Raw genomic sequence first — 13,819 nt, forward strand, 5'->3', positions numbered from 1 at the left:
AACATCCGAGTGGAGAGAAATCTTAAATGCTGTTCTATTCTGTTTTACAAAAATAAGGCAGATTAAGCCAGTTTTAGCACACACACAAACAAAGCTCATGGTTATCCAAAAGACTGGTCTTTTATAGGTATTTCCCCAAAGATCCATGGGGACAAATTTTCATCTTTGCAAATTTTTCAGCTGATTAAAACTATGTAGTCTCTCCCAAAAGGCATGAATATACACACAAATTAATTTAAAATAATTTTATGCTTTTTTTTCCTCCTGGACTTTCTAAAGCGTTTCAGACAATTTAGAAATAAGGATCTTCTAAAACCTTATTGGATGCCCAGGGCAGAATCTCCGTGGTGAAGAACCACTTCCCCTCAGCCCTTCTCTCTTCCTCTCTTCCTTTTCTTTCTTTTTTTCTCTCTGTCTAATTATTTATAGACTAATACTCTTGAAAAGACAGCTAAACACTGCCATGTGATTTCACGCTGGAAGAATATAAAATTGCTTTAAGTTTCTGAGCTTCCTGGATCAGATTCCCTAGAGGCAGAGCCTGAGACAAAAATTCTTCTCCAAGTAATTTACTGGAGTGGCCTCTTTGGAAGAGGAAAGAGGGGAGAAGTTACAGAAAATTCTGGAGCCACAGAGCTGGGCAGAATCCTGTCTTACTTCAACTGCAGCTCCAGCTGACCCCATAGGGCTGCTCTGCATACAAACTATACCAGGTACCAGTCCCACCTTGAGGCCAGAGGTCAGGGCCCCCTTCATTCAAGCAGCCCTTGACCTGGTGGTTGGGAGCATATAGACCTGTGGGCAAGCAGGTTGCGGTGTGGCCAGCAGCAGGTCTGGCGAGGGAGCAGCTGTGAGCGATGTTACTGTGAGCGGTCACAGTTGTGAGACATAGGGGGCTTAGGGGGAGGATGGACAGCACCTGCTCTAGAGGAACCGGACCACTGGGATCTATTTTCGATCCCCATCACGTTCACCCCACCTTGACATAGCTTCCCCAGGGTTCCCTCTGGTCCCCGCTCAGGAAAATCGAGGTTAAGAACAAGGACATATGGCTTTCTGGCTGCACTGGGTCCAGAGACTGATCTTAACCGATATGTCCTCTTACTGACCACACACCCATTCTGAATTCCTCTCACCTTTGTCACCCTCCTGTTGATCCTGGTGGCACACCTGAGGGACTGAGACCCTGGTTACAACACCCTTATCAGGCTGTGGTTGTCCATTTACAGCCACAGTGTAGGGCAAGGAAATGCCACTGGATATCACCTGAGTGGCAGACAAGTTTCTCCCTGTCCCCCTCATGTGTAGAGTTAGGGGCAAGGGTTAACTACTCCTGCTGGAATGAAAACTGATTTCTTTCCTTGCTGGGATCCAACCAGAGGAGCTCTAGGTGATCAGACAGCAATCACCACTCCAAGTCCAGTGGAACACTTCCTGCATCCTCTGGTGAGGGCATCATCTCTCTGATCCAGCACTTGGAAACCCACAGAGCCTGAAGTGAGGACATAGGAGGCATATGCCCCCCTGTGGATCTCTGGGAGTAGGGGAGCCAGCTGACTCCTACTTTTCCCCTTGTTCCTGGGCCCTCAAGGAGCTAAGCACCATCTGTAGGGGTAGGTTTAAAAGACCTGCTGTACCCTGGGGGGTGGTACCCTATCTTCCCAGTGAGTCTATGTTTCCAAGCCAGGGAACACTTCTGCAATTAAGAAGGATCTATCGTGCCTGTGAGCAAAGTTCCATCTCCTTGTGGTCCCTGTTTTCTAGCTCCCACACCTTGTCCTGGATGCCTTTAATCATACTTTCTTGGCATCTCATAAAGTCACAGCCATTCTTCAAGTCCCTATTTACAATCAGGTCTTCTCGGCACCAGCCTGTCGCCAGGTGGAAGTGATCACTCTCTGAGCCCCCACTGTACCCCCTTCCACCATCTGTGCTCTCCTGCCTGGTGCCCCAGGGTCTCATGACTATGCTCTGGGTCAGTGATGCTCCAGGGCCACTCACAGGACAGAACTCAACTGTCATAGTCACACTTATGGTTTGTTATAGTGAAAAGATGCATTGCAAGATCAGCAATGGAAAAAGCCGTGGGGGACAAAGTCCAGAGGAAGTGGGGGTAGAGTTCCCAGCAGCCACAAGTTTACCACCACTCCCTCTCCCAGGGGGATTAAAAAACAGACTTACAGACATAGAGAACAGACTTGTGGTTGCCAAGGTTGGGGGAGGGAGTGGAATAGACGGGGGAGTTTGGAGTAAGGAGACACAAACTATTACATTTAGAAAGGATAAACCGTGAGGTCCTACTGTATAGCATTAGCAACTGTGTCCAGCCTCATGGGACAAAACATGATGAAAGAGATGGAAGACAATATGAGAAAAAAGAAAAAATATGTATATATATATATATATATATATATATATATGACCAGGCCACTTTGCTGTACAGCAGAAATTGGCACAACACTTTAAATCAACTTTAGTTAAAAATCAGCATTAAAAATAAATAAAATTTCAAAGGTCAAAAAATACATATATACTTTTTAATGAAACAAGAATGTAGAGTACTTTTTTTCAATAAAATTATGTTGGATCACATTTTACTTAGTCCTAAATCTAACATAATTTTGTGCAATTTGTTATTTTTCTTATCTTGTCCAAAAAACAATACATATACTATAACCCACGTCACCAATTCACTTGCTCACAAAAAGTTTACTGAACACTGTGCTGCCACTGAAATATCAGTGTAAAGAGCCCATAATAAGAGTAGCTAATCTCCTATGGTGCTGATCACTGTGCTAAGTATCCCTCCCAGAGACCTATGAGGTGAGATGTTCGCCTTTGACCAACAAAGTCACCAAGGAAGGCAAATAACACTCCCAAGCACTTACTCTGAATCCAGGCACTTCACTACTCTGCTCTACTGACTATCACACCTGTGAGAAACTCATGGTCTTATTGACTGATTGATTGATTGATTGATTGATTTTTAAAATTGCATTTATGTAGTGTATGTTTTCCCAATATGATTTTTTTCCTACTGTACAGCATGGTGACCCAGTTACACATACATGTATACATTCTATTTTCTTACAGACACAAAAATTACTTTGACAGAATTAGAGAAAAAATATCCTTGTTCCATTTTTACATTTTCTTCACCACTTTGAAAGTCGAAGGACCCAAATATTGCTCGAATCTGCCATTTCATTCTCAGTAAGTTATGCGGTTATGATGAAGAGCTTATCACTTAATAATTCATTAAAAAGTAGTGACAATTCAACAATGAACTTTGCACTTGTGGCTGTCATTCTGAACATAAATAAAAGTAGCATTATGTTGGCCAAAGTAAAATGAATTTCAGCACACTGAAATCTTCATATCCCTGTGGGCATGTGATGGTTTCAGTTTTTGTGCAATTAGAGTGACTGCATAAGAACAGAGCTTTTCTTTTCTCTCTGAATATAACACCATTTATCATGAATTGTCTCCAACACAAGGCTGCAATTAATACCTATCAGAGCCTAGAGGAACACATAGAAGAGAAACTACACTTCTGACTTTTTCATTTCTTAAAGAATCAATCCAAAGCTAAGAGCTATGTGCAAGCTGCATTACGTCAAAGTCAAACAGCAATTTGGAAATGCGGATATAATCTCACCCCTGGATGATGAAGTAGTTGGCCTGACAAAATTCAGCCAGTACCACTTACAGATTTCTAGGTCAACCCTTCTATTCACGCTCAGGAAGATGACAGAGTCCTCTCGTGGCAGGCAAGGCTCTCCATGAAGTTATAGAGATGATGGACTTTGAAAAGTATGGTTTTGATTTAGAACCACTAAATGTCCATGTCCAGTGAAGGCAAATGTGTCCCATGGGGGTTGAGTGTCTCATGTCACACAAGCAAAAAGTGGCAGTGCTGACCCACAGTGCCATCTCTCCACAGGCTTGTGCTCTAAGCCCTGAACCATATGGGTTTTCAAAGGACAGCAAGGTGCCCAGGTGGGAATATCCCTAGAAATGTGTGGTTCCAACCACTGAGATGCAATTCTCTGTGGGTCTTCTGAGTCTCTGCATGTATTGTAAGCAGACACCTTGGCTGCTTTTGCTCTGGACCATCTTACTGAGCATGTCTGCACAGAGGTGAGCACTGCAATATGGGGTCTCCTTCTGGAGTGGGCAGGCACACTTGCCATCTACTAAAAGACTACTGTTTCCCAAGGCCAGGGTTCCACTCCTATAACCAATTCAGTGTACTGACAGGTGTCACCTGACCATCTTAGCATCATCCTGTAGGAACTGGCCTCAGGAAACCAGCTTAAGAAAATGCCGATTCTCTGGCTGCTGCTATTTTTCAATGAGTAATAAAGCCCTTTGCTTCTAAAAGCAAAGCAAAACTAAATAACTAAAATGTCCCTAAATTGGAAGTGAGTCTATATTCTGTAGTGCCAATAGGTTATTACTATTTGGGGGGCTCTCCCAAAGGAAAGTAATACAAAAATTATATACACAGCAAGATTGAGTTCACGGCAGTGAAGTCTGCTGGCAGGTGAGGGGCCCGGCCGTGGAAGTTCTCTTCACGGTAAAGTCATCTTTATCAAAATTATATTTGGGGAAGTCATAATTTTACAATTTCACACATGGCTCTATGTGACTTTTCACTCCTCAAGCACCAAGGCTATAAACTGCATAAGACCTCATCTTATAAACTAGATCTTAATTTTTGTTTTCTAGGCAAAATAAAAATCTAGACTATCTCTCGCATGCCATAATCTTTTCAACACTCCAGGGTCTTGCTTGGCTTTCCAGATGGTCTAGGGAGTATTTTGGTTTTTTTTCTATCTATTAACGCTATAAAGAAAATATGACCAAAGGAATGTCTTCAGTTAAATTGCTTTCCAAAACCTGTCCTGGTGAAATTCCAGGATAGTTGAGACCAAACTCCTGGGAAAATTGGATTCTTGGGAATTGTACAGCGATGTTGATATGACAGTTTCAACTTGGGTGTGTGGCAGCCCTCTGGGGCCTGATGTGAGGGAAGAAACCTACTTTGAGTGACACCTTGAAAGTAGCAAGATCTGTGTTTACAGCACCAAAGAGGCAAAACCCCTTTTTGTTGTGTGAAATCATGAACTCCTATGGCAATAAAATCTTAGAAGAGTTAAAAACATTCATAAGTAATACTTGGGTACTGCTCACAGATAGCAATTACAGGTTAAACATGATACCGTATTACTTGAACTCTTAAGATACTTAAACTGGTAAACAATTAAGAAAATGAATAGAGTTCACCTACTTTTGAAATATTACTTGATCGACTTGCAGATCGCCCTGGGGATTTGTCATTCTGAAAAATAAAATTAGAGAGCTTGATTACAAATATAGCCATGATCCTTACTGCTGAGCAAGGAAAACACAATACAGGCCAACATGTTCTGACGGACATAAAAATGACTTACATAAGACAGTATTTTTCTCAGCAACTTTTATTTCTCTTGTACTTATCAGTGACTTTTTGAAAATGTTTCCATTAATATTAGGGTATATATTAGTCTAGGAGTATTTATTTCCAGGAAACAATTATTTCTCTAGAAAAAAAATGTATGAAATTCCTTTGAAATGAAATTAGAAGTGAAAATACAGTCCATCATTTCCTCTTTTGCTTTTTTTACCAGGAAATTCTGAGTAAATTCTGTGGTCAGTGTCAGTAAATACTGTAAATCAGGTGCATGATATAGAACATCTAACTCATGTTCTTCTATAATACATTCTATTGACCTTTTCTGTTATTTTATTTTCAAAATTTAAAAAAATACACATAAAATTTAAAGCATATAATAGTTTAAGTTTTAAAAGATTTTTAAATTATTTTAATATTTAAAACCTAAACATAAGTTTAAAATAATTATACTTCAACTCTTGCCTCTTAGGGCACTTCCAATTTAGGAGAAAAGAAGCATGAAAAAAGCTGTTGAATAGATACTTTCTGGAAAGGTCATGCAATTTTATTTGCTTTATTATTATTATTTTCTTTTCTTTCTTTCTTCTTCTTCTTCTTTTTTTTTTTTTTTTTTTTTTTTTTTTTTAAGGACAGCACCTACAGTATATGGAAGTTTCCAGGCTGGGGTCTGATCAGAGCTGCAGCTTCTGGCCTATGCTACAGCCATGGCAACACCATATCCAAGCCACCTCTGTGACCTACAGCACAGCTTGTGGCAACCCTAGATCCTTAGCCCACTGACTTAGGCCAGGGATCGAACCAGCATCCCCATGGACACTATGTCAGCTTCTTAACCCACTGAACCAAAACAGGAACTTCCACATTCATGATATTTTAAAGCAGAAATTTTCCTTGAAGAGGGGCACCCCCTTGTTGCAAGCCCAGAGACAACCATGGAGCTCTGACACAGCCACACCTGCCCAGGGCCTCCGGGATCCCCCCTCTCTGCCAAACAGCTGCTGGGAGGTAGCTGACCAACAAGTCAGAATGTGTGGTAGGAGGTATTTTTCAGGTACCAAGAGATTATAACACACTTTCCTTCTGCGGAGAAAATGCCGTTGGAAGAACCTGTTCTGGATACCAGAAGTTTGTGAAGGTTCTTAGTGTACAATTTAGGATTCTTTTTAAAGCCCTTCTGAGCATCTGGACCCAATACCACAGTGGGCCTGCGTAGACTACGACAGGGCATCTGGACAGACGTTGTTTTCAGAACTAAGTTTCTATAACCACCTATGGGTCTGAACTTGCTGCGTGATGACTGCGGACAGTTTGAGAAACATTGTGATGGCAGCACACGGCCAGTGTGTTCCTGCGGAAACGCAGGCACCGCCTTCACTGCAAACCATTACCACCTTGGGCACAGCTGGCAGACATCCCAGCTGAACAGTGCTTTTCCCTTAATGTGCAACATCAGTCTTAAACACACATGGATGTCACTGTGGATCACATCATGACAGAACCAGCTGAGTCACAACCACCTCCCAATAGCCTGTGATCCCTGAGAGATTAACACCTGTACTACCCAAGACATCCTCCCTCAACAAGCCTCCTCAGGTGATGGAGAGAGGTACTTTTCCACAAACATTTCAACTCCTCTTCTAGAGGCCAAAAAACAAAGCCAATCCATCTTTCCTTCTCAGTGAAATTCAGGATTTTGACACACTACTGTATAGAACAGAGGTCAACAATATAACAGGATTTGAGAGGGACTTTGTTGTTCTAGCTGTTTTTTTGTTTGTTTGTTTGACTTTTTTGCCTTGCCCCAGGGGGAAGTTTCTGGGCCAAGAGTCTAACCAGTGCCACAGCAATGACTCAGGCAGCAGCAGTGACAACACTAGATTTTTAACCTGCTGAGCCACTCAGGAATTCCTGTAACGTTTTCCGTATTTATGTGATATTTGAGACCAAGATCAAGGAACTAGAATTGAAAGGTGCTTCTGTAAGAACCAAGAAGCACTATATAAATTTAATTTGGCATCAATTTACTTAGGTTTTCAAACCAAATGAGACTTTGTGGTGTTTTCAGATAAAAACAAGGAGGGCCAGATGTTTCCACCATTGTGAATGAGTTCAGCATGGGGTTATAATAAGCAGAAAATTCCCATTCTTTTCACCAGCACTACCCTCTCCCATTCTAATGGCAGCAGAGAAGGGGCATCCACTTCATCACTTAGTACTTCAAGAGATCTCTTACCAAGGAACCCTCCTACACTCTTGGCAGGAATGTAAATTGGTGCAGCCTCTGTGGAAAACAGTATGGGGGTTACTCAGAAAACTATATACAGAACTACTATATGATCTAGCAATCCAACTCCTGGGCCTACATCAGAGAAAACTATAATTTTAAAAGATCCATGTTCATTGCAGCACTATTTAAAATAGCCAAGACATGGAAACAAATGTCCCTTGACAGATGAATAGATAAAGAAGATGTAGTACACTCACTCAAATCCAGGAAGTGCAATGAGTACCATATAAAATAAACCCAAGGAGGAATACACCTAGACACATATTAATCAAACTGACCAAAATTAAACACAAAGAGAAAATCTTGAAAGCAGCTAGGGAAAAGAAACAAGTAGCATACAAGGGAAAATATGCATATGGTTATCTGCATATTTTTCAGCAGAAACTCTGCAGGACAGAAAGGAGTGGCATGATATAATTAATGTGATGAAAGGAAAAAACCTCCAACCAAAATTAATCTACCCAGTAAGGCTCTCATTCAGATTTGAAGGAGAAATCAAAACCATCACAGATAAGCAAAAGCTGAGAAAATTCAGCAACACTAAACCAGCCTTACAACAAATACTAAAGGAACTACTCTAGGCAGAAAAGAACAAGAGAAGAAGGAAAAAAAAAAGAGAAACAAAGACAAATCCAAAGCAGTTAATAAAATGGCAATAAGAACATACATATTGATTATTACCTTAAATGTGAATGGACTAAACACCCCAACCAAAAGACACAGACTGCCTGAATGGATACAAAAACAAGACACATATATATGCTGTCTTCAAGAGACCCACTTCACTTCTAGGGACACATACAAACTGAAAGGGAGAGGATGGAAGAAAATACTTCACACAAACGGGGATCAAAAGAAAGCTGGAGTAGCAATACTCACATCAGACAAAACAGACTTTAAAATGAAGAATATTTTAAGGGACAACGAAGGTCATTACATAATGATCAAAGGCTCAATCCAAGAAGAAGATATGACAATTTAAAATATTTACACACCCAACATAGGTTCACCACAATATATAAGGCAACTGTTAACAACCTTAAAAGGAGAAATCAACAATAACACAATCATAATCGGGGACTTTAACACCCCACTTATAGCAATGGACAGATCAATCAGACAGAAAATCAATAAGGAAACACAGGCCCTGAATGATGCATTAAACCACATTGACTTAATAGATATTTATAGGACATTCCATCCAAAAGCAACAGAATACACATTCTTCTCAAGTTCACATGGAACATTCTCTAAGAGTGCTCACATCCTGGGCTACAAATCCAACCTCGGTAACTTTAAGAATATTGAAATCATATCAAGGATCTTTTCCGACCACAACGCTATATGACTAGAAATCAACAACAAGAAAAAAAAAAAAAAACTGAAAAAAATGGAAGCACGTGGAGACTACGCAACATGCTAAAACAACCAATGGATCAATGAAGAAATCAAAGAGGAAATTACAAAATACCTAGCAGCAAATGACAACGAAGATACAACACTCCAAAACATATGGGATGCAGCAAAAGCCATTCTAAGAGGAAAGTTTATAGCAATACAAGTCCACCTCAGGAAATAAGAAAAAGCTCAAATAAACAGCTAACTTCACATCTAAAGCAGCTTGAGAGAGAAGAAGAGACAAGACCTAAAGTTAGTAGAAGGAAAGAAATCATAAAGATCAGAGCAGAAATCACTGAAATAGAAACGAAGAAAACCAAAGAAAAGATTGATGAAACAAAAAGCTGGTTCATTGAAAAGATCAACAAAATTGATAAACCCTTAGCCAGACTAATCAAGCAAAAAAGAGAGAGGACTCATATCAATAGAATTAGAAAGGAAAAAGGAGAAGTAACAACGGACATCACAGAAATACAAAGGGTCATAAGAGACTACTATATGCAACTATATGCCAATAAAATGGAAAACCTAGAAGAAATGGACAAATTCTTAGAAAAGTACAATCTTCCAAGACTAAACCAAGATGAAATAGAAAAGATGAATGGACCTATCACAAGAACTGAAATTGAAACTGTGATTAAAAAACTTCCAACAAACAAAAGTCCAGGACCAGATGGCTTCACAGGCAAATTCTATCACACATTTAGAGAAGAGCTAACACCTCTCCTTCTGAAACTATTTCAAAAAATTGCAGAGGAAGGGATACTCCCAAACTCATTCTATAAGGCCACCATCACCCTGATACCAAAACCAGACAAAGATTCCACAAAAAAAGAAAACAACAGGCCTATTTCACTGATGAACATCAGTGCAAAATCCTCAACAAAATACGAGCAAACCACATCCAACAATACATTAAAAGGATTGTACATCATGATCAAGTGGGATTTATCCCAGGGATGCAAGGATTCTTCAATATCCACAAATCTATCAGTGTGATATACCACATTAACAAACTGAAGAATTAAAACCATATGATCCTCTCAATAGATGTGAAAAAAGCCTTTGACAAAATTCAACACCCATTTCTGATAAAAACTCTTCAGAAAGTGGGCATAAAGGGAACCTACCTCAATATGATAAAGGCCATATATGACAAACCCACAGTGGACATCATTCTCAATGGTGAAAAGATGAAAGAATTCCCACTGAAATCAGGAACAAGACAAGGATGTCCGCTCTTGCCACTACTCTTCAACATAGTTCTGGAAATCCTAGCCACAGCAATCAGAGAAGTAAAAGAAGTAAAAGGAATCCAAATTGGAAAGGAAGAAGTGAAACTATCACTATTTGCAGATGACATGATACTATACCTAGAGAACCCTAAAGACTCTACCAGAAAACTATTAGAGCTCATCCACGAATTTGGCAAAGTCCCAGAATACAAAATTAATACACAGAAATCAATGGCATTTCTATACACTAACAATGAAAGAGCAGAAAAAGAAATTAGGGAAGCAATCCCATTTACCATCACATACAAAAGAATAAAATACCTAGGAGTAAGCCTACCTAAAGAGACAAGAGCTATACTCTGAAAACTATAAGCCACTGATGAAAGAAATCCAAGATGACACAAATAGATGGAAAGATATACCATGCTCGTGGATTAGAAGAGTTAATATTATCAAAATGACTATACTACCTAAGGCAATCTACAGATTCAACGCAATCCCTATCAAATTACCAAGGACATTTTTCACAGAACTCGAACAAAACATTTTAAAGTTTATTTGGAAGCACAAGAGATCCAGAATAGCCAAAGACACCCTGAAAAAGAAAAATTGAGCTGGAGGTATCAGGCTCCTGGACCTCAAACTATACTACAAAGCAACAATCATCAAAACCGTATAGTACTGGCACAAAAACAGATGTACAGATGAGTGGAACAGGATAGAAAGCCCAGAATTCAACCCACACACCTAAAGCCAGCTAATCTATGACAAAGGAGGCAAGAATATACAATAGAGAAAGGACAGCTTGTTCAATAAGTGGTCCTGGGAAAACTGGACAGACACATGAAAAGAATGACATTAGAACACTCCCTAACACCACACGCAAAAATAAACTCCAAATGGATTAGAGATCTAAATATAAGACCAGACACTAGCAAACTCTTAGAGGAAAACATAGGCCAAACACTCTCTGACATAAACGACAGCAACATCTTCTCAGATCCACCTCTCAGAGTACTGACAACCAAAACAAAAATAAACAAATGGGACCTACTCAAACTTCGAAGTTTCTGCACGGCAAAGGAAACCCCAAACAAAATGAAAATACAACCCACAGAATGGGAGAAAATCTTTGCAAGTGAATTGACTGACAAGGGCTTCATCTCCAAAATTTATAAACTCCTTCTGCAGCTTCATACCAAAAAAACAAACCACCCCATCCAAAAATGGGCAGAAGATCTAAAGAGACAGTTCTCCAAAGAAGACATACAATTGGCCAAAAAAGATGTTCAACATCACTCATTTTAGAGAAATGCAAATCAAAACCATGATGAGGTACCACCTTAAACCAGCCAGAATGACCAGCATCTAAAAGTCTACAAACAATAAGTGCTGGAGAGGGTGTGGAGAAAAAGGAACCCTAGTATACTGTTGGTGGGATTGTAAATTGGTGTAACCACTGTGGAAAGCAGTATGGAGATTCCTCAGAAAACTAAACATAGAACTCCCATTTGATCCAGCAATCCCACTCCGGGGCATCTATCCAGAGAAAACATGACTCGCAAAGACACATGTACCCCGATGTTCATTGCAGCACTCTTTTCCATAGCCAAGACATGGAAACAACCTAGATGCCCATCAACAGAGGAGTGGATCAAGAAGATGTGGTACGTATACACAATGGAATATTACTCAGCCATTAAAAAGAATGAAATATCAGCATTTTTAGCAACATGGATGGACCTAGAAATTATCATGCTAAGTGAAGTCAGCCATACAATGAGACAGCAACATCAAATGCTTTCACTGACATGTGGAATCTGAAAATAGGACAGACCGAACTTCTTCGCAGAGAAGATGCTGACTCACAGACATTGAAAAACTTATGGTCTCTGGAGGAGACAGTTTGGGGGTGGGGGGATGTGCTTGGGCTGTGGGATGGAAATCCTGTGAAATCAGATGTTGTGATCATTATACAACTACAGATGTGATAATTCATGTGAGTAATTAAAAAAAAAAAGATTTGGTACATATATACAACAGAATATTACTCAGCCATAAAAAAGAATGAAATAATGCCATTTGCAGCAATATGGATGGGCCTAAAGATTATCATACTAAGTGAAGTAAGTCAGAAAGAAAAAGACAAATACCATATGATATCACTTATACAAGGAATCTAAAATAGGACACGTGAACCTATCTACAAAACAGAAACAGACTCGCCGACATAGAGAAGAGAGGTACGGTTGCCAAATGGAGCTGGGGAAGATTGGGAATTGGGATTAGCAAATGCAAATGATTACATATGGAATGGATAAACAACAAGGTCCTACTGTATAGCACAGGGAACTATATTCAGTATCCTGTGGTAAACCATAATGAAAAGGAAAAAAAAAAAAGAGAGATCTTTTACCTGACAATCTATTGCTTGTTTTCTCCTAATACAATGTTAGGCATTGAAAGGAATAAATGAGTTTAGGCAAAGGCTAACTTTTTACCATGGCTGAGGTAATGATAGAAACAGGGCAGGACTTTAATTTGATCTAGTCCTCTGCTAGCATACTGGTCCTGGAAAAAGTGCGCTTGAGACCCAAGAACTCCACATTTCTTAGTGTGAAAGGGGCAGGTAACATCTTGGGAATTGTTGTAAGGGTCAAAACATTAATCAAGGAAATTAAAGAAGATTCAAAGAAATGGAAACATATTCCATGCTCATGGGTAGGAAAAATTAATGTGGTAAAAATGGCCATATTATCCAAAGCAATCTACAGTTTCAATGCAATCCCTACCAAATTACCTACGACATTTTTCACAGAACTATAAAAAACAATCCCCAAATTGATATGGAACCATAAAAGACCCAGAATTGCCAAAGCAATCATGAGGAACAAGAACCAAGCAGGAGGCATAACTCTCCCAAACTTCAGGCAATATTACAAAGCTACGATGATCAAGAAAGTATGGTACTGGTATCAAAACAGACATATGGACAAATGGTACAGAATAGAGATCCCATAAATAAATAAACCCAGATACCTATGGTTAATTAATCTTTGACGAAGGAGGCAAAAATATAAAATGGGAAGAAAACAGTCTTTTCAGCAAGTGGTGCTGGGAAAACTGGACAGCTGCATGTAAATCAGTGAAACTGGAACACACCCTCACACCATGCACAAAAGTAAACTCAAAATGGCTTAAAGACTTAAACATAAGACAAAGCACCATTAAACTCCTGGAAGAGAACATAGGCAAAACATTCACTGACATCAACCTTACAAATGTTTTCTTAGGTCAGTTTCCCAGGGCAACAGAAATAAAAAGCGAAAATAAACGAATGGTACCTAATCAAACTGATGAGATTTTATACAGCAAAGGAAAGTATAAAAAAACCCAAAAAGACAACTTACAGAATGGGAGAAAATAGTTACAAATGATGCA

General features: G+C 39.5%; 1 protein-coding gene across 50 annotated transcripts in view; it reads right to left on the bottom strand.

Annotated features, from left to right (window-relative positions):
- Positions 1–13,819, bottom strand: part of MARCHF1 (membrane associated ring-CH-type finger 1) — an 836,078-nt gene that overhangs the window by 164,943 nt on the left and 657,316 nt on the right. For all 50 annotated transcript variants that reach the window (XM_084972222.1, XM_084972248.1, XM_084972203.1 and 47 more), the window contains one exon: positions 5,294–5,344. In XM_084972222.1, coding sequence (XP_084828348.1) covers positions 5,294–5,344 — 51 coding nt within the window. The remainder of the gene's footprint in view (positions 1–5,293; positions 5,345–13,819) is intronic.

Source organism: Sus scrofa, chromosome 8, assembly GCF_054392235.1.
Source record: "Sus scrofa isolate SSC_HxYL_T2T_F1_AM1 chromosome 8, Sscrofa_HxYL_maternal_Yorkshire_Landrace_v2.0, whole genome shotgun sequence".
Classification (NCBI taxonomy): domain Eukaryota; kingdom Metazoa; phylum Chordata; class Mammalia; order Artiodactyla; family Suidae; genus Sus; species Sus scrofa.